The following is a 22,145-nucleotide window of genomic DNA, read 5'->3' as shown; positions in this document are numbered from 1 at the left end:
ATGGAGTCTCCCGAGTTCTTCAGTTCTGCTTTTAGTTGGTTTCCGCGTAAAAAACAGAACGGTCCCGGTCCAGTTAGTGGAGTGTTCGCTCCTTTTCTAGCTAGATAATTTCTTTTTCATTGTCTTATATCTCTTGGTAGGGATTCATCAAGTCAAGTAGCTTGATGTTTTTAGAAACTACTTGGCTTGTCCTGAAAAACCAAGTATTATAGAAGCACTGCGCATCCTATAATAGTGATTGGACATTGGTCATCTAACATCGATGATAATATCACTTAATATTATGGACGTTGATAAAACATCGATTGAAAAATATCGATGTTTTAAAACATCAATGGTTATAGTCTTAGAAAAATCAGTTTTATTAGATCTTTAACGATAATCTATATTTACGTTATTATTATCTATTTACGTAAATAAATCGTCTCTTACTTTATTTGTTTTTTATTGTTGTTTTAATCCGCGATTCTTGTTAACATTAGTATTTAGTTTTTTTTCAATAAAGTTTATTATTGCAGGATTTTGGGGTTGATTAAAAATATCAAATGAAACTTAATATAAAGTGAAGTAATCAAGTAGCTTGACATAAATCAAGTAGTTGTGAGCAATTGCTTGACTTTTCAAGTTCTTGAAATTATAACTACTTGACTTGAACTTGACTTGATTTCAAGTCAAGTCAAGTCAAGTCAAGTCAAGTCAAGTCAAGTCAAGTCAAGTCAAGTAGTGAAACCCTATCCCTTGGTAAGCTGACACCCAGAGCAGGAGGACGTTATTTTCTTTACCTGATTTGTTCACCTTCTCTAGGCATTCTTTGACCAACTTCGAATTGATATGGTTACTGAGTTATCTTAAGTTAACAATAAGTAAGCTTCATAAATTTTAAATTAATTAAAGTTTAGATATATTTTCATTGATGACGTTTAACGAACAAACGAAACGCACTTTTGTATAGAGGTAATTTTTTTCAATTTCTATTTTGATTCCAAAAACAGCATCCCAACAAGAGTTTTAATGATCTACTGATGATGCTAACATGGTAAGCGAAACGCGCGTCCAGTTTTAAAGTAAAGTGTTTATTGTGGTGAATTAGTGTTTTATTTTGCAATTATTTAGCGTTTTTGGGAACGATTTAATTTAACTTTTATTAATATTATTCTTATATTTTTTTAATCTCGCTACATTTATTATTTCAAATATTGTCAAACAGAAAACCAAAAAATTGACTACAAATCAGACGCAAAAAGAAGCATATATCTGGTTTCCTTCAATTCAAAATCTATCAGAAATTGAAAATAGAAAAACCCGATCCTCTCTCGCCTCGATTTAATTGCACGAAAGTGCACGCTTCCATAAACGAAAATGAAAATACAATTGAAAATGACGTCAGGTTTATAGACGGAGGCGGCAGTTTTCTCACTGGCAAAATTAATTACCGCCATTCGCAGTTTTTGCGGAACGAATATTTTCTATACCTTCAAAAGTTCGCCGTTCATCGTGAGTAATTTACATTTCTACGGGACGGAGTTTATTTATTCCGAATAAAATTAGGTTGACTAATAAATTAGTAATTACTTGGCATAGGTGGATTAAACTGTTCTGTAAAATTTCATGACTCGGCAAACAACCTGTTATGAACCTAACAAAGGTGTTAGAATTATAACAGAGTATCCCAATGGACCTAGAACTATTATAGGCATCAGAAGATGTTTTTTTAGAATTTAGAATGAGTGGGAGGGGGGTTAATCACTGCGACCTTACAGATCTATTGTGTCCCCCTTTCTTGAGTTGTAACTCATCATACAGTCCCAAGGCTTTGACAAAAGCGAGTATCTGGGACGGTTTTATAGAGGGTAGTTCTCCATTTCCAATATCAGTCGTACCAAAGTTCATGGTACGAATGGTTGTCGTCTCGGCGCACTCAGTGATGAGGTTGCAAGATTCCCATTCCAGGTTGCGGATGGAGTCTTCCAAGTTCTTGAGTTGGTTACCACTTGGAAAGCAGAACGATTCTGGTCCAGTTAGTGGAGTGTTTGCTCCTTTTCTAGCTAGATCATTTGCTTTTTCATTGCCTTCTATCCCTTAGTGAGCAGGCACTCAGAGTAGGAGGATTTTGTTTTCTTTGCCTAATTTATTCAGTTTCTCTATGCATTCTTTGACCAATTTCGAATTGATTGATACTGAGTTGATCGCTTTTAACGCTGCTTGACTATCAGGTAAGATGGTTTACGCAAGGCGTTTTCTTTCATGAGCTTTTCTATGACTAAAAAGTCCGATACGTAATATTGTCTCTCTTCCGCACATTCAAAAATCTCATTACTTCGTTGCCTTTTTGGTTGTCATTCCTTCTTTACTTTTTGGTTGTCATTGCTAACTGACTTTACATTTCGTCTCCATTGCGTTCTATTGTGCGCTGCTTTCGTGGAAAATATCCTTGAACTTTTTCAGTGGTCCACCCGGTTTCCTCTTACCGTCTTCAAGTTTACCGTAAAGAAGAGATTTTGGTAGGCGACTTTCTTGCATCCTGTATACATGACCAGCCCATCTTTAGCAATATTTAGTAATCATGACTTCAGGACTCGTTTCTCGCAGCTAGTTTTTCAAGGACCGATACGTTTGAGACATGGTGGTACCATTTGATTCTGAACAGTTTTCTAAGATGTCTCTGTTGCAACTTGTTTAATGCATTTGTGTGCCGGCGGTACGGCACCCAAGTTTTGCTGCCATACAACATGGTGGGGATTATTATTGCTCGGTACACTGCAAGTTTCGGTTTTGTACTCCAATCATGATTGTATAAAACCCTGTCTTATAATCTCCAGAATGCTTTTGAGGCGCTGCTAATCCTGTGCTGAATTTCAGAGTCGTTATTGGCCTTTTCTGAAATCAAACTGCCGAGGTAATTGAATTCCGCTACATATTCTAATAGTTCTTCTCCGATTTTTATAGCATTGTTGTGACCTTCCTGGGAACTTCACATAATTTTAGTTTTATCGATTTTCAACTTGAGGCACAAAGCCTCGTATGCCCAGATATATGTGTTCAGCATTTCTTATAATTGCTGTAACGTTTCTTGCAACTAGAGCGCAGTCATCAGCGTATTGAAGTTCTGTGATGAATTTTGTACGTGTTTTTGCCCTGAGTCTTTTATGTTGAAGAGACCGCCGCGCCGGTGCCGTCGTATCTATACCTAATGCCCAATCCTCTCTCCTGCAGTTTACTATCCACTATAATGGAGAGCGCTGTTCCTGATGAATATGTTGTATATAGGTATAGGAGAGGCGCTAAGACACATCCCTGCCTAACTCCTGTATTTGTTAGGAAGGGGTCACTACCCATGATGTAACACTCTTAACTTGTTGTTATGGAGGCTTTTACACACTGTAAGAATTTTGTTGGGCACTCCGAACTTTTTCATAACTGCTCAAAGTGCATGTCTGTTTACAGAGTCGAAGGCACTTTTTAGGTCGATGAATGCAACATAAAGTTACACTGCTGCTCTTTTACTTTTTGGCGGACGGAGAAAATAGAAAGATATATGAAACACTGTATATGATACTTGGAACCAACAAGACTGAGTGTTATTATACATATATTGTTCCTGCAAGCAATAACTGCTGGTGACAGAACTTCCGCATTTTTTAATCAAAGAAAACAATATTATTTTCTTGTCATATAACTCATCATACAGACTCAGGGCTTTTTCAAAACCTAATATCTGAGACGGTTTTACATAGATTAGTTCTCCATCTCGAATTGTTGTCGTCTCGGCGCACTCAGTGATTTTTTGTTCTGGCGTTTTCTCATTTTTCCCATAGAATCTGTATTCACCGTTGTTTCTGAGCTTCAATTTACTGAGGTGTTCAAGAGCCAGTGTCCTTAAATCAAGGAGAACTTTTGATCTCGGTCTTAAGTTTTAAGAAATTTTTTATAGTGTTTTAGACCGTTGGAGTATTCCCATTCCAGGTTACAAATGGAGTCTTCCAAATTCCTCAGTGTCGTTTTAAGTTGGTTACTACTTGGGAAGCAGAACGGTTCTGGCCCGGTTAGTGTTTGCTCCATTTATAGCCAGATCGTTTGCTTCCTCATTGTCTTTTATCCCATGGTGGACTAGCACAAAAAAACTAGCACTAGCACCAGAAAAACAAAACAAAGATGGATGACCGATGAAATCTTGAATTTAATGGATAAAAGGCGAAATAACAAAAACAATGCCGCTAAATATAAAGAAATACAGAACCTGATTCGACGGAAGATCAGACAGGCCAAAGAATACTGGGTCCGTAGAGAGTGTGAAGCCATTGAAGAGTATGAGAAAAAGTATGATAGCTTTAACTTGCACAAAAAGATCAAAGAACTGACTGGAATGGCGAAACATAAACAACCGACATTAATAAAGGATAAAAATGGTATTTTAATCATTGATATTAAACAACAGCTGCTTCGTTGGTCTGAATATATAAAAGACCTTTTTTACGATAATCGTCCGGACATGGTGCCCAGTTTCTCAGAAGCCACAGGTCCTACCATTTTGCGAGAAGAAGTATTACACGCAATCAGACAAGATCTCACACGCAATCAGACAAGAAAACAGATCAAGAGTGGTAAAGCGAGTGGTCCTGATGAACTTCCAATCGAGCTTCTCAAACTTATAGATGATGAAGCCATTGAAATTTTGGTTAATTTTTTTAATGTTATATACACTACGGGCATTATACCAAAGGATTGGTTAATGTCTAGTTTTGTACCGATGCCCAAAAAACCCAATGCCAAAGAATGTTCCGACCATCGAACAATTGCCCTGATGAGTCACTCACTGAAAGTGTTTTTGAGAATTATTTGTAATAGAATTTTTTCTAAGGTGGACTCAGAAATCAGTGATAACCAAGTAGGGTCTAGAAGAGGAAATGTGTTAGCACAGAGGTGTATTGATATGAATCAACCTGTATGTGTGTTTTATAGATTTTGAGGAGAATGTCTCCACTCTGCAGTGGAGACATCAACTTAAAGCTTAGATTAAGAATGCTAAGGGGTTACATATTTGCAACTCTACTCTATGGTTCAGAGGCTTGGAAATTTAAAAAGGCTGAAATGGAGAAGCTTGAGGCATTCGAAAGATGGTGTTATCGGCGTATGCTGGGGATTGCATGACTGACAAGGTTACAAATGTAGAACTGCGACGCAGAATTCAGAAGGACGAAGAGGTGATTAACACCCTTATAAAGAGAAAATTTGAGTACTTTGGACATATAATGAGAGGACCTAAATATACCCTGCTGCAGAATAATAGAAGGAAAGATAAAGAGCAGAAGGAGCCAAGGAAGAAGAAGAACATCATGGCTGAAGAATTTGAAAGGATTGTTTGGAATGACTTCAAACCAGTTATTCAGAGCAGCCGTTAACAAAGTCAGAATTGCCATGATAATTTCCAACCTCCATTAGGAGATGGGACCCGAAGAAGAAGAAGGACTAGCACCCAGAGTATGAGGATTTTATTATCTTTGCCTAATTTGTTCAGCTTCTCTAGACATTGTTTGACCAACTTCGAATTGATGGTTACTGAGTTGCTCGTTTTAATGCTGCTTAACTATTGGATAAGACCAGTGACTGATATGATTAATAAAAAATAAAAATCGAATATTTTCTGTAATACAATACACCGGTGTCAACTCAAATTAATAGCCTAAATTTTATTAATCGAGGCAATTTAAAGCGGTGTAAATAAATTCTGCCCTGTGGAAGAGTAATTACACTCAATGAACGACGGCTCTTCCAGCGCATCAAAAATATTCGTCCCACAAAAACTTTTGAAGTCGTCGGCTCCGGATGCGATAATTAATTTTATCAGTGAGAAAATTTCCGCCTCCGTCTATAGACTTGACGTCATTTTCAATTGTATTTCCATTTTCGTTTCGAGAGGCGCGCACCGTCGTCGTGCAATTAAATCGACGCGAGAGAAGATCGGGTTTTTCTATTTTCGATTCCAGATGGATTTTGAATTGAAAGAAACGAGATATGCTTCTGCATTTGATATGGAATTGTTCTTTTTTGTTGTTCTTTATTTAACGGTAGTTGATAAAAAATAAAGTACGGAATTTTATAAAGTAAATCTAACAAATCTTAAAATAACAGAAATTTTTTAGACGAAATACGAAACACTGCCTACAGTAAGAAACACTACACAATTTAATGTAATAGATATGCTGTACTTGCGTTAGGAAAGCTAAAGGAAGATATTAATATTAGTTTCAAAAATATTAATTATAAAAGGACACGCAGTGACGAGATTTTAACCATTCTGAATGTGATACTAAAAATGATCTTTGATCACAGCACCATAATATAAAATAATAATCTACCATCTCGATTAGGGAATGCAATCCCGCAAATGCTGATTCCGCGGGATCAAATTTGCGCGATTTACCGTGCGGGATCTGCGGGATCGACACCAGGGGATTCCTCTTACGGCTTGGCCATTAAAAATAAGTGAAACAAACAGGTTAGTTATTAGATTTCTTTCTGGCGTGCGTAAGTGAAGAAAAGCGTTTAACTAGTACTTGTGGACAATTTCGTCAAATAAACTGCCGGACATAATTATAGGGACAAGCAAAATTTTAGGGTAAATTTAAAGTTGAATATCTCTTAAACTAAAAATTTTTTTGGGATGCGGTTTGGACCAGGTTTTAGATGCATCTATTATGATTAAGATACTATGTGATTTTCGAAAATATATTTATCGAATTCTCGTATACAGGGTGTTTTATAAGAGTGTGAAAATTTGGTCAAGAATCTTTTTTACCTCAAATTTACAGTTTTTAAAAAATCGAAATTTTTACCTAAGAAATTATTTTTAAGTACGACTAATCTGTATTGAAAATACGACATTTTTTCGAAAAATATGCATTTTTAGTCATACGATGGTCCTAAATGGTACAAAAAGCTTTGTACATTCTGCATATGCCAAAAAATTATTGATATAGAATCCGGCAATTTTGCGGATCCGCGGGATTGATTGCTTTAATCCCGCGGGTTTGCGGGATTGAGATTTTGGTGCGGGATTGCATTCCCTAATCTCGATTAATAAGTAAATCTAAACAGTGCCTTTAATTTTTAAATCGTGCAATTGCCAAGTCATTATAATTATTAAAGAAATAAAGATGACTAATATTGACACTAACAATTTATAACAAAATTGTTGAATAGGTGCTTAAAGAGAGACTAAATAAAATAAACTGACTTGGTTTTACATGAGATCTCACAACTTTTTATAGTGCAAGAATTGTGTTGCGAGGCATTTTTTACATTCTATGTTTTTGATGGGATCTCATTTCTTTTTGTAGGTTATGCTCCCTTTTTTTCTCGGGTAATATATCATTCAAAATAGTATTAAAGAAGTTTAACTAGCAATAAGTCATAAACTTTGAATTATCGTATAAGGTCAGATAATATCAAATGGATTACATATTAATAAGCGAATTATATTAAATATAAATAAGCTTAAAGCTAGAGTGAGGCACTGGCGAAGTTAAAGAATTTTGACTAGAAAAAAATCATAATCCTTGAATTATTGCTGGTACATTGATATACAAATAAAATCAGAAGAGACCACTTCGATAAAGGACTCGAACACACTGACGACCAGGTCGCACCGGCCAGGCCGCAGCTACCTCTAAAACCATTAAATCAAACGATATAGCGCACACCACAGCGCACACTAACGTCCTGGCCGTCCCACGGTGGGGTATTAGCATGAAAAAGGTGATCGAAATTCGAAAAAGCAAATGTGTTTAAGATTTCCCAAAAAAACATAAATGATAAGTTAAATCATGTCTGCAATGAATGGCGTTGCTATGGGTGTGTTTAGTTGCATTCATTTGTTTCAACAAAACGTCAAAGTTGTTACTTCTCACAGATAAAAGGAAAATGGCTAAATTTTATGTCTAAAATTATAAATTGTTTTTGTTCTTGTGCTCTTTTTACGTTTATATTATTGTTTTGATTGAAAATGGCTCAGCAAGCTGCAGGTATGTATTCTACAAAAATGTATTATTAATTTTGATATTCTCTATACTAACGATTTTTATTGCAACTAAAAGTTGGGCGTTCAGAAAATTTGATTAAATTTATGACATTTTTATTATACTTAGAGATTTAGTTGCGCATTTCGAAGAATTCAGCATATTGTCTATATACATTTTACTTAGTAAACATTGGGCTTTCATACAGTAAAATAAAATACTGCGACTTTTTGCGACTTTGCTGATAAAATGAGAAAAACATTCTTGGTTTCCTCTAATTTGCCAATCAGTGATATACTAATGCGAGGTGTAAACCGCGATGGAATTGTTGTGTACAAAGGGATCGCATTAGTGCCATTAGCAGTATAACACAATTTGGCATTAGTAGCGACTTTAGTGGTATGGGGATTGCTCGCGGATCAGTCGTAGCATTAGTAGTATTAGTTGCGATATTACTACTGGTATTAGTGGCATTGTCCGTGGAAACACTGATACAGTGATTTCTCTTTCTTTTTTTAGAATCGACGAATTATCCTTTATTTTGTTCATATTATTTCCTCTTTAATTGAAATTAGCAATAATTTATATAAAGTCTACATAAAAAAATTTCAATCAACTATCTGTGTCAAATACCCCACTGTGGCGTCCGTTGGTCGTTGCGACCAGAAGACTGCACGGAAATTGTGACGGAAATATTATTATTTTCTGCCGCTTGTTGCCGGTTTTCTTCCAAATTAATAATTTTTCAGATGAAATCCCTCAAATTCAAGGCACAATATTTTATTTTCTATAAGATATAGTGTTTTAGTGTAGTTTTTGCACACGTGCAGAAAATCCGAAGAAATAGTATACAGACTGGATCAAAGGTAAACTTAAATCTAATCCCTTTTTTTACCAAGGGTCGATTCTAATAAAAACTCAAAACATTTTTATATGACATACCTACTCTATTTATAGTTGGTATGATACCTTTGTTATTATACCTTTGAGTTTCGATGTTTAAAAAATAAAAAAAAATAATATTTAAAGTTTTTCTACAACCACTTGTTTTTTTTTTTTATTAAATTAGTTTTTTTAGTTGTATTGTAGTCATGTACAAAGAGGAGACAACTGTATTTTAAATATGATATTTAATTTAACGTTTTTCAAACAGGGTTCATTAGGCTATATTTTTACTAGGTACATTATTTTGAAAAAAAATTAAGAAAGTAACTTAAACATTAATAAAATTAGAAGTAGTTACTGTTGTAGATTCTTCGTTATATTGTAAACATTGAAATAACTGGAAGCTAAACTTTCTACCTGCTTATATTTAGAGCCAGTGTCTGACGATCTTTTTTTACGATAGCCCTAATATGTTTACTTCTAAAGTCGATAAGAGCCATCAGTAGAAGTCCATATCACATCCATATCAGTAGAAAAAAGAAACAGAATATCTCCCTTTTTGTCGGTCCGCGTACACAATGCTTTTTGTTTGTTGTGAATAGCAACTTTGCTTTTTAGTTAACTCGGATATTTTAACATTTCTGAAACAATATTTTCTAATTGGTAAAACGTAAAAAATCGTTAGATTTGAAAACTCTGTTGAAACTGGTCGTTCATCTGGCCGCAGCAAAAAACGCAATACATCCGGCCAGCCGACGGCCAGGTCGTTGCAACCTGGTCGTCAGTGAGGTCGAGCCCTAATTCGATTAATAATTAGTTTTCTACTCGGTTTTCTACCTATTTCTCGACTGGAAAGTCAGTTACAGGTAGCGGCTAGACAGCTAACTTTTAGTCCATAAGGATATTTTAAGATTTTTTTTAATTTTTTCTTCCACTATAAGCTTAAAGTTACCTAAAATTCGAAATTTGAAGTTTATGACACATCTAGAAGTACCTTAGAATTTTGATGATGTCTGTGAGTCAATATCGAAATTTGACAAGCGATAATTCATAAACTATAAGGTATAATTACTAGATATTTTGGTAACCTAGCCAGATATAGTATCTCTTCATGTGTAGAATTAATATTCTTGCTTTATCCACAACGAAGTTACAGGGTGGTCAAAGTGCCGCTATACCTTCGAGAAAAGCTGTGCTCGACTTGGCGAAGGCACTGCCGTGCTTCCAAGTAGTTTTTAATTTAATTAAAAATATTTTTACTTAACAATAGTGTCAAGACTTAAATAGATGTCAACTTGGGTTTAGATCAAATCGGGAAAAAAGTACAAATAATATAATTCTAGTAAATATAATATAATTCTAGTAAACCAATTTGATATAGGCCCAAGAGATCGGTTACCTGCATGACATCGACCCAGATATGTTTTTAAATAACATTAAAAATTAAACAATTAAAATACCACAATCTCGAGTCGATAATCAAACGTAGGTTACCGGAGTTCGATTTCCTCATACTCATAGCCGGGTGAATGTGATTAGATGAAAACATATTAACGACGTAACCGGCGATGACCACGAGGGATAGAAAATATAAAAGGGTATGCTGAAGAGAGTTCGGGGTGAGTCGAGGTTAGTCCGTTAGTCGAGGTTAGTCAGTCAGTTGGTTGCGAGTGAATCAGTAGAAGACAGAGAAGACAGAACCAGTCAGACAAGATGCTAGTTGTAAGTACCTCTTTGAGTCTTGAACCCTTAAGTCTTGGCATTTCCTAAAATCGTTATCTACACTTATTTGTTAAGTATGTAGTTGTATATTTAATAAATGCATATTTTTCTAATGGTTGTTTTGATTAAAAGAGAGAACCTGGTACAGCGATACTAGCGAACTAGCTAGTATCTAGCTAGATACTAGCAAGTTTTATTTTATAATTTAAAAATCTAAACGTTCGGGTAATGGAAATAAAATCCTCGATGCGCGATTTGGGAAATTAAAACAACTTTCGTTGCACGTTTTTATTTTAGTACGTATTATGATGTGCAACCAAAGTTATTTTAATTTCCCCATATAGTTTATACATTATTTTCACAATTATAAGTAATTTACCAGAAAACTACCATCGTCTATATACTTGACGTAATTTCAATTACATTTTTTATTTCCGTTTATTCATGCGTGCACTCTCATTTAAATCGAGACGAGAGACGATCAAGTTTTTCTGTTTTCGTATATAGACGGATTGGGGAACGAAGCAACAGAGGTTTTTATCTGCATTTGATTTGGAACGGCTTTCAAAGGATCTTTACTTAATGAAATTTATATACTCGGCGTTATACAAAATAAAACAGATAGTAAAATTGCCTATATTTTTTCTTTATATTATTCTACATGATATTTACCACAATAAGAATTAAACAAAGTTAGCCGTCAGATTTTAATCCGACTTCAACTTGTTCTAGTTTAATTTTCATTGTGCAAATAATTCGTTTATAGAAATATTTATTTAATATATTGAGTGATTTATTTTAATGGTAAATCTTAAATTCTTGTTCTCGACAATATGAAAAAAAATATATTTTTGATCCACTCACCTCCCCTATTTTTAAAAATAATACCACCAACTATTATGAAATTTTGATAAACTACCTATATCTTCAATCTATTTCCAATTTTTTGATAAAAATACAACGACTACGTTGTCATCCTTTCTTGAGTAACCCTTTCTTGAGTCACCCTTTCTTGAACAACCAAACCAAACTCATCATACAGTCTATAACTCATCATACCTATATGGGGATCTTTCTGTTGAAGGGGGACATTGTGTTTCTCATTCTCCTCTGACAACAGATGTTCATCTTCCGAGGAGTAGGCATCTACCTCTTACGAGGATATACATACACCCTTCCGAGGTTGGGGTTTAGCTCTCCGTGCCTTTCACAGTCCACGAGCTTGTTTCCGTTTGATGTACCTGTGAGGTAAAAGCTGGAAGATCTGTCTTCATTTTATCTACCTCTTTAACTCGATCTCTCCTTAGACCTGATACCAATTGATCAGATATTTACGAATTAGTCAGATATTTCGAAATTTGGAAAAACTAAAAAAAAGTATATCTTGCTCCCATTTAAATTTAAATTGTCGGTTTTTTTGTATGAGCTCTGGTTATAATCTGAAATTACAGAAAACTAGTTTTGTTTATTTTTTTCTTATTTTTAAGTTAGGAAGGGTGTGAATTTGTTTGACTTATTTTTTTGAATTTGTTTGACTACTAATTTTGGCAAAAACAACGTATGTGACATATTATGGCAATATAATCACGTGGAAACAACAAAGTCCCGTAGCAACTGTTCGAACGATTACGAACGATTACAAACGACAAACAACCAAACCACGACCAGTAGAGGACTAGTGGGGTTTTTACCGTTAAGACTTGTGACTTGTGGGGTTCTTGCGGAATTACGGTATTTTTGATCGTATGCCACGGGCTGACTTATAGCACTTTTTCCGAATTCGTTTGATAGGAACGTTATGACTAACAAATTACTGTCGGATAGCATTAACACCAGTTAGTTACAAACAATTAACTCATTTTACCCATTTTTTGACCAATGGGGTTTTTGCCAGAAACCCCTCAACTAGAAATGAGCAAAACTGCCATTCTCCAATCGCAATTAAAACTGCGATTGCGATTTTAATATTTAAATATTGTACTAGGAATATAATTGTCTACAGGGTGTCAATGAAATGATGTAAAAAAATCGGGGGGTGATAGTACTCCTAAAAATAGTAAAAAAAGTTCCTATAAATATAGGGAGGAAAATGCATATTAAGGGAGTTAGGAACACTGAAAGGGTGAATTTAAAATACGGTTGTTTTGAAATTGTAGGCTTAAAAAGCGAGATAAAATTTTGAAAAAAAATCCTCTGCCATAAATGTTGACCCTAAATCAAGTGGTGATACTGAAAAATTATTTGGAAAAGCGGAAAGGGTAGATTTTGCAAGGGGAGTGTGGTTGTTTCGCGAATAACTTTTTTGAGGTTATTTTTTTTACAACGTGGGTTCATTTTTTGAAAACTACATACTTTTTTCTACAAAAAAAGGTACTCTTGTTGCACATCGCCCAGAGTGATGGTTTTCGAGAAAATTGAAGGCAAAGAGTTTGCTCTGATGGGTTGCTAAATGGTTAATCAACATAAACTTATGAAAGTTATGGCTGTTCAAAAATAACCAATTAGCTATCAAATATAATTAATTCAAAAATCAAAATTTTATTATTTTTAAAACATCTTATTGTTTTAAAAAGCGAAATAACAAAGCTATGGTTTACTCAGTACCGACAAGTACCGATTAATACTGAAGAGCAACTACGGCAACGCATTATTGACTGTTCCAATCAAATTCGGACAACACCAAGGATATTCCACAGAGTACGCAGATTTTGGAGAAGAAGAGCAGATGTCTGCACTGAAATGAATGGTGGTCACTTTGAACATTTACTATGAATGAATTAAGGAATGTATTATTTTAATAAGGAATTTTGGTAATTGGTTTATTTCGTTTTTAAAGCAAAAAGATGTTTTAAAAATCATGACATTTTCAAATCACACATTTTGATATTCCAATTAATTATTTAATAACTACTTGGTTACTTTTGAACCGCCATAACTTTTATAAATTTATGTTGATTAACCAGTTAGCAACAACCCATCAGAACAAACTCTTTGCCTTCAATTTTCTCGAAAACCATCACTCTGGGCAATGTGCAACAAGAGTACCTTTTTTGTAGGAAAGGGTATGTAGTTTTCAAAAAATGAACCCGCGTTGCGAAAAAATAACCTCAAAAAAGTTATTCACGAAACAACCCCCTACCCTTGCAAAAACTACCCTTTCCGCTTTTCCAAATAATTTTTCAGTGTCACCATTTGATTTAGGGTCAAAATTTATGGCAGAGGATTTCTTTTCAAAATTTTATCTCGTTTTTTAAGCCTACAATTTCAAAAAACCGTTTTTTAAATTCGCCCTTTCAGTGCCCCTAATTCCCTTAATATGAATTTTCCGCCCTATACTTATAGGAACTTTTTTTACTATTTTTAGGAGCACTATCACCCCCCGATTTTTTTACACCATTTCAATGACACCCTGTATATAGTTTAACCGTTAAAAAAAGTTAATGAAAATCAATTGTTTAGTTCTTTTAGTAATCGGAGTTAGAAATTAAGAAATTAATTTACATCTATTTCTTTTTTAGGTATTTACGGGAGCAGCAACGTGTTTTTATGCGTTTATCGGATTTGATATCATAGCAACAACGGGAGAAGAAGCAGCTACTCCAAAAAAATCTATTCCACTGGCCATCATTTCCAGTTTAGGAATAATCTTAACGGCGTATGTTACTAGCTCTATGATGCTAACGTTAATCGGTAAGTAGATTTTAAAAGTATACATGTTTTTTTAAGTGATAGACAATGATATATGTAAAATAAAAATATTACTAAATAATGTCTATACCTTTGTGACGGGTTCATTCCTTGAAAAGAATTCTGGATTTTACAAAATAAAAAATTAATTATTTGGAAACAATACCGCGTTGAATCGAAATAAAATCCAACTTATACAGTAAAACAAATTTGCCTAACCGATAAAAAATGCTTAGCGTTTCAGGACCATCCCAAGCAAAAAATATACAGGACAAAGAAAAAACTGTTTAGAATATCCAAATATACTAACTATTCAAAAACAATTCAGTTTTTTTAGTCATTTTTTTCAGTCTACTCGTATTATAAACCGATGACGTTCTGTTAAAATGACATTATATGAAGCAAACTTAAAATTAACAATTACTGTCTGATAACAATTATTTATATACCGGGTGGTGCATCGTCGTTGGAAACATGCAAATTCGAAACAATAAGCCTACGCATCGACCTGTAATTTTTAGTCGGCCGACTATTTAATTGCAAAAGTGAAAACAATACATACTTATGGATATACTCGGTCGACTATTTGATGGCATGTGAGCGCGGCTCCATAAGGATATATTGGTTACAAATATGCAACTAAATAGTCGGCCGATTTAAAAATTGCCTGTCAGCGTATAGCGTAAGGCTACGCGATGCAATCAAATATTGGGCCGATCGGCTCCATAAAAAGATATTATTTTTACTTTTGCAACTAAAAAGTCGGCCAACTAAAAATTATATGTCAGTGATTATATCAGTCCCTGATTATAGGGTTGCCAACCGTTCTCTATTCCAGAGGACAGTCCTCTTTTTGATCTCACTGTCCTCTTTTCCCTCACCAAAAAGTCCTCTTTTTTACATACCAATCCAAACTCAAACTCAAATCAGACCAAACTCAAAATCTAAAAAATATTCGTCTATCGCCACAATACAATGCTTATAAGAAATACTTGTGGAAGCGATAAACATGTTTAACTATTTTATGTTTATTTAATGTTAGCTTATGCTAAAAAAAAGTTTGTTTTATTTTAACAAGTTTTGGGTATAACATTTTTAAGAAAATAAGAAATAATCTCAATGGCATACCGTTGACATAACATGTTGGTAAAAACTGGCTGATATTTGGGCGATGTTTCAAAAAATGTTTCGCCTGTGCCTAGTGATGTAAAGGGTAATATTACCGGTAATTTTGGAAATATTACGTAATATTACCGCAAGATTGGTAACATTGGAAATATTGTTTTTCCCCACTCTACTCTTTTCCTTTTTTTGGTGAAAACAAGATGGGGCTGCTTTGTTTCTTGTCTAAAGAGCTTTATTAGACACTAAACACTAATTAAAAAGCTTAGCAGTTGATGATGACCCAGATATTCCTGATATTCTTTCACCAAACACAGTAAGCCCTGTGAGGGCACAAACGAATTTTGGCTCCAAATACAAGCAACTTATGACTTGTTTAATGCAATCTCTAAGGGGATAACGATTTTTGAAACTAACGGCCAACAATCTCAAAACTTTTACCTGTTTTTCTGAAATAAGGTCTATATTATATAGCAAAGTATCAGATTCATCCGTTGCTAGGTCGGAAAACAAGAAAATGTGTGCAATTTTGGAAAAACGGGCAAGTAAATGTTTAAGACCTGCTATCTTCCTGCCTACCTATTATAACCAAATCTACGCAGCAAAAATTTAACTTAAGGTGAAAATTTAACTGCAACGGAATTCATCTATGAAACTGCAAGGCATCATCCAAAGTATTTTTGACAAGTAGATCTCGTTATGGAAGCACTGACTGACACAATACAAAATTAGAGGTAGTATTTTTGCTAAAGAATTCGTCCTCTCCAGAGAAAAATCTATGTCTGGACTTGTCTAGTGGGTAGGAATTTGCTCCAGCCCTAAAATAACTAAACTACTATAGACAATTTAAATTCACCGTCGTAAACAGCAGCAACCGAAAAAATCTTTAGTGCTTATGGATTTGTCCATCGGCCTAGAGCAAACAAATTTACCGTGGAAAGGGCCGGGAAACTGAATTATATTACCCATATAATTATAGTCCACTAGAAGAACATCCAAAAATGATGCTTCTGAGAAAGAAACGGAAGAAGAATATATATTGATTTCGACGTAATAGACTTGACCCAATTAGAAAGAAGAGCCATATGACAAGATTGAGGATGAATTATCATTATCCACTCTATTACGTACTATAACATAGACCACTCGACTCTGATTAGTTTAATAAACATTCTTATCTTATTTTGTAATGTTTCTATGGTTTGGAAATAAAAAAAACTAATATTATTTAAAAAGCGATTTTTTATAAATCACTAATGTTACCGTAATATTTACCAGTAATATTACGGATTTATAAATTACCGGTAATTTTACATCACTACCTGTGCCTCTTTTTTACCCTCTCGTCCTCTATTTTTTATTTTGAAAGTTGGCAACCCCAATTATTCTAAAAAAACTCATAAGAGAAAGGCAGAAAAATGCATGCTTCGTTTAGAAATATGTAATAAATACTTTTATTCAAATATGCGATAACTGTTTTGAGTTCTAGGAGTCAATTTTTTCAATATTTTCTCAAAACTCAAACACTTCCTGAAAACTGTTGAACAAACCACGAAAAATATAGTTCTTACACTACAGCTTGTCTTCATTGCTTGAAAGTATGAATTTACAGATTATTTTCAATGAAGATGTGCTCTCACGTTCACTATTTTACGTTTCCACTGTATAAGGTCTATTGGAAAACACATTGGTAAAAAGAATGTTAACCCAAAAAGATATTTTATTTCATAATTTACCATCTTCTACCACTTTCAAGCAAATTTTCTTATAAATTGATTTACTAGTACCTACTGTTATTAAACGGCATAGCTTTTAATTATACATTATCTCTTTGTCTAGTTCCCTATTCGGAAGTGGACGAGGACTCGGCCCTGGTGGAGATGTTCGGTCAAGTGGGCGCTTTCCGGTGCAAATATATTGTGGCCGTGGGCGCTCTGGCCGGTCTGACGGTGTCCATGTTCGGCTCCATGTTTCCGATGCCCAGGATAATATACGCTATGGCACAGGACGGCCTTATTTTCAAGTAAGCTATTTTCAATTAAAACTTTGAATGTTATCGTTCAAAAATACCATGATCTGATTGGTTTTATTTGGTTTGGTTTGGTTTGGTTTGAAGTAATAGTAACATAGTTAGCGCAAGTAATTTCAAGTAATTGAACAATGTAAACAGTGTTTCAAGTACTTGTACAAGAATAATTAGCTTGCAAGTAAAATTGACCACAGGTCTACTTTTCTCTTTACTCTTGCGTGCTAGGACTTGCAGAGCGAAAATTTGACATGTAAACATGTTGTCAAGTTTTTGCATTAAAAGTTGCACGAAAAAATGGCACCAAGCAGGCTGTCTGACGACCAAATTATGAGGTTTTTAACAATTTACGAAACGCACGAATGTTTGTAGAAGTCGTTAGAAGTTTTTGTAGAAGACGTTATGTTTGTAGAACGTTAGAAGTGTACACCTTAGTGTAGAGGTGGGAATTTCAGTTCTTTTGGAAGAACTAGTTCCTTAGTTCTAGTTCCTCCATAGGAATAGTTCCTTGAACTAGTTCTTTAATTTAAAAAAAAAGAGAAATTAAAAAAGAAACTCAAATCAGAGTTCAAAAAACTATATCACAAATCAATTGGAGCAAATAATACGAAAAATTTACGAGAAATTGCATTTTTCCTACTTCAAGCTTTTTGTTTTTGCCTAAAAAATCAGAATATCTACTTCGTTTTATAAGATATAAGACTTCCTTCGCGTCGAATTAATCATTTGTAATGGTGATGATAAAGCAAAGGAAGAATTTTCATTAACATACAAACTTGATAAAATTTTCTCACATTTATGTCAGCATGAGAAAAAACAATATGGCGATATTATTATATAACTGGGAAATATTTGAGGGGTAGTTTCATCTCGTTGGAATTTGACTTTCGAAAAATCCGTTTGCCAAAAATAAGCTTTTTACGTCAGCAGTTTAAGCAGAATCGTGGTTAAGAAATTACCCAACTTTTTGAAACACCCTGTATGATTTTTTAAAAAATTTCAAATTAAGTAAAAAATATGCTTGTCCAAGCGTTTTCCCGAAAGAAGTTTTCCCTTCGTATCGCACCTCTACACCCTAGAATCAATCTGTATGCTAAAATTGAGCTTCTTACGTTGAGTGGTTTGAGCAGGATCGTGATTAATCAGTATGTCAGTCAATTAAGGATTTTATATATTAGTATATTTCTTAATTTTAGGGACCTAATGTGAAACATTCACATAAAATATTCAAAGAACAAACTAAAAATGAAAAACAGTATCCACGACAATTTTCTGTGGTAATTACGCCGGCTGCGGCAATAGACAAAGCCGAATCTATCATTCTCACCTTGTATTATATCTCGGATCTGCTGACTGAATAGATTCCCGTGTGATAGTCTTTTTAATAGTTTATCTAGTTCCTCTCAGTCCTTCCGGTCCTGGACAGATAACATACGGCTGGCCTAGCATCGGGCTACGATCGCGCTGGCCGATCGGTACGTAAACTAGTCTTTTATTTAGTTCCTCTAGGTCCGTATACGATAACATACGGTTGGTACTCCCCATTTTTGCCTAGCATCGGGCTACGATAGCGCTGGCCGATCCGTCGCCGTCTCATATTATTATATATCGGTCACAGTCTCCATCCCAGAATAGGTCCTAAGGAACTAGTTCTTTGAGAAACCGTGAACTAGTTCCTTTCATACGGGGTCGGAATAGTTCATTGGAACTAGTTCGTTCACGAACTACACACCTCGATCTTAGTGTACACTATAGAAATCAAAATAGAAGAGATGCTGCCTCTGAAAGCGTTTTGGAATAAATAATGTTTCCTCAGATTTATCCATGGTTTTACCCATACGCAATTCATCAGTTAAGTACGCAATTCATCACTTAACGTATGACAAAATATTTACACCACGTTTAACTAGTGTAAACATACAATTTTAAAATGTTCAATTGCAAGTACTTGCATTCAAGTATTTGCGCAAGAAAAACTTGCATCGTGTAAACGCCGCTTTACTGTTAGAATTATTTTGCATTACAACATTAATAAAATGTGTGTCTGTTCTACTTAAATAAAATTTTATATTTGTATTTTTCAGAACTTTCTCGCAAGTATGGCAAAGTACTGGAACACCAGCTTTAGCTACATTCTACAGTGGACTTGCTGCTGCTGTTGCAGCATTGTTTATACGATTAGAGATTCTAGTAGAAATGATGTCGATAGGTAAGATATATATAATTATATGCAAAAATACTATTAAGAAGTGCTCAAATACTTACATATCAAAAGCTTAGAAGAATAGTCAAAATGAAGTATATTTAGATTAGATTCTTCGAGGTGGCTATCGGCTCACTTTGTCTTTGTACATTTGCTTATCAGGTCGCCGTAAATTTTGGCGAATGTTCTACAATGAACTTTTTCGCCTGCCTCTGTCCTGGTGAATTTCTCTGAGAAGAAATTTTTTGGCCACACCAGTGCCATTCATATGGCACTCATCAATACCATATGAATGGCATTTATGAGCATTGTTTTGCCATTTCATATACCTCTTCGTCACCCTTGTGACCCTTGGCCCCTGGTACCCAGGCTAACATAACCTTAGTTCGCTCATTAGTCTAGACCTCCGTGGAGCCGAGTTCTTTTAGCGCTGCCTGGCTGTCTGTGAAGATGACCATTGAATGATGTGTTCTTGAGGAATAGTCTGGAGGAATACCATACTTATAGTAGAGAAATTTAGCGTAACAATTTTTTATATAATGTATTTTTAATATAAATGTTGTTTTAAAATACTTAGTAAGTATTAGATATTATACAGAGTGACTTTCCTACGATGTTCTCTATGGGTATCTCGGAAACTACTGAATATAGAGAGTCGGTTAGATGGGGAAAGAATTGCAGTTTTGTGGGTTCATAAATATCCGCCTTTCGGATGTCTGAAAAAGTTCATTGCTTACTAGATATTTCGAAAAAACAAATTTTGGCAATTTTAAAACTTGTCCCTAATTCCATATGATCTATTTTAGACAAAAAGTTTTCAGATAAAAGTTATTGATAATCACATACCTAACACAAACTCATTGTTTGTGTTTTCTGATTTTTTCTAAAGCCTGTCATTTTTTACATATGACACAAACATATGTTTTTTTTAATGGAAACCAGAGTTGGCCATGCCTTCATAAAAATTGCAATGTGACAGTTTTGCATTTCTGAAGACGATTGAACTTGTTTTCATGGCTAACTAAGTGAAATTGTTTTAAAATGATAAGAATTGGCTATAACTCAGTAATTTAAAATAAAACATATTATAGCTTATATTGCTGAAAAGCTTAAAAAATGGCGCTTTTTATGATGTCATGACCAACTATGGTTTCCATTTAAAAAAACATGTTTGTGTCATATGTCAAAAATGACAGGCTTTAGAAAAAAACGGAGGACGCAGTCTCATTAAGGATGTGATTATCTACAACTTTTATCTGAAAACTTTTTGTCTAAAATAGATTAAAATGGAATTAGGGACAATTTTTAAAATAGTCAAATTTTGTTTTTTTCGAAATATCTAGTAAGCCATGAACTTTTTCAAAAATCTGAAAGGCGCATATTTATGACCTCACAAAACTGCAATTCTTTCCCTATTTAACCGACTCTCTATCTTCAGTAGTTTCCGATATACCCATAGAGAACATCGTAGAAAACTTACCCTGTAAGTACTGTTTTTTTAGACTTGATCTATACATATATGTAAAACATGTCTTAAGGATTTAATAAATTATTATTTAATAATTTATTAAATAGAAATGGAACAGAACAAAAGTGACGGTAATATTCTGAAGCTATCCCTGATTTGTTTTTTGATTAACAATATTTACCAAGTGATAACTGTGGCATTCGATGACATTTTTGGTTTCATAATGCCCCTTTCGCATTATTGCCACACCAAAAACTTTATATAATATTTAATATTATATAAAGTTATTCTATACTAATTTAAACATTAGGTTCTATATTATCTCGATGTTTTTCGTAAAAAGTTAGACGACGCGTCCCATCAATAAAAATTCGACAAATTTGCAAGTAGCCAGTGATATTAGTGGGGGAACTGTTTGTAGTGACATACTCGTCAAGTCCACATAGTGAGTATGGGCATTTATTTTATAGTATTTTTTCTTGTTTTTCAAGATTAAGAACATTAAAAAAATCGGGACAAAAATGATGCGAAACAAACCAAAAGTTTTCATTTATATAGCTCTAAAAGAAATGTGCTGATTGTTCATGGACAAACACTTTCGCAGCCCATTTAACAATAAATGTATTATTGAACGGTGCCGCAGCTGTAAAAAAATAAAATAACAGATTTTAGTACGTAGACGTTGGAAAAAGCAGGGAGTTCTTTGTTCAGAGAACAATAATAATATAAAGAAAGGGATCCGTCGCCTTATTTTTACGATCTCTAAAAATAACCCTATATGAAAATAATAAAAAAAATATTTTTATTAGAAGGGTATAATAGGAAAATATAAAAAAAGTTTAATTCGAACATGTCAAACAAAATCCGGAGTTCAAAAAGAAAGATGTTTATAAAACAATTTGTATTTATTTTATGACTATAAACTATTTTTTTAAGCAATACGGTATACTCTGTAATGACTGTCAATGATACGTGATACTCTGGAGGTTACTATACCGAAATAATAAACAACAGAAT

General features: G+C 34.2%; 1 protein-coding gene across 1 annotated transcript in view; it reads left to right on the top strand.

Annotated features, from left to right (window-relative positions):
- The window catches only part of LOC115889494 (probable cationic amino acid transporter), a 357,520-nt gene that overhangs the window by 307,628 nt on the left and 27,747 nt on the right, over window positions 1–22,145 (top strand). The window contains exons 6-8 of the mRNA XM_030909498.1: window positions 14,141–14,312; window positions 17,271–17,454; window positions 19,542–19,666. Coding sequence (XP_030765358.1) covers window positions 14,141–14,312; window positions 17,271–17,454; window positions 19,542–19,666 — 481 coding nt within the window. The remainder of the gene's footprint in view (window positions 1–14,140; window positions 14,313–17,270; window positions 17,455–19,541; window positions 19,667–22,145) is intronic.

This window comes from Sitophilus oryzae, unplaced genomic scaffold (genome assembly GCF_002938485.1).
Source record: "Sitophilus oryzae breed Bouriz unplaced genomic scaffold, Soryzae_2.0 scaffold_815_pilon_pilon, whole genome shotgun sequence".
NCBI lineage: Eukaryota > Metazoa > Arthropoda > Insecta > Coleoptera > Curculionidae > Sitophilus > Sitophilus oryzae.
The sequence above is the reverse complement of the archived record's forward strand: the minus strand, read 5'-3'. Positions and strand labels throughout refer to the sequence as shown.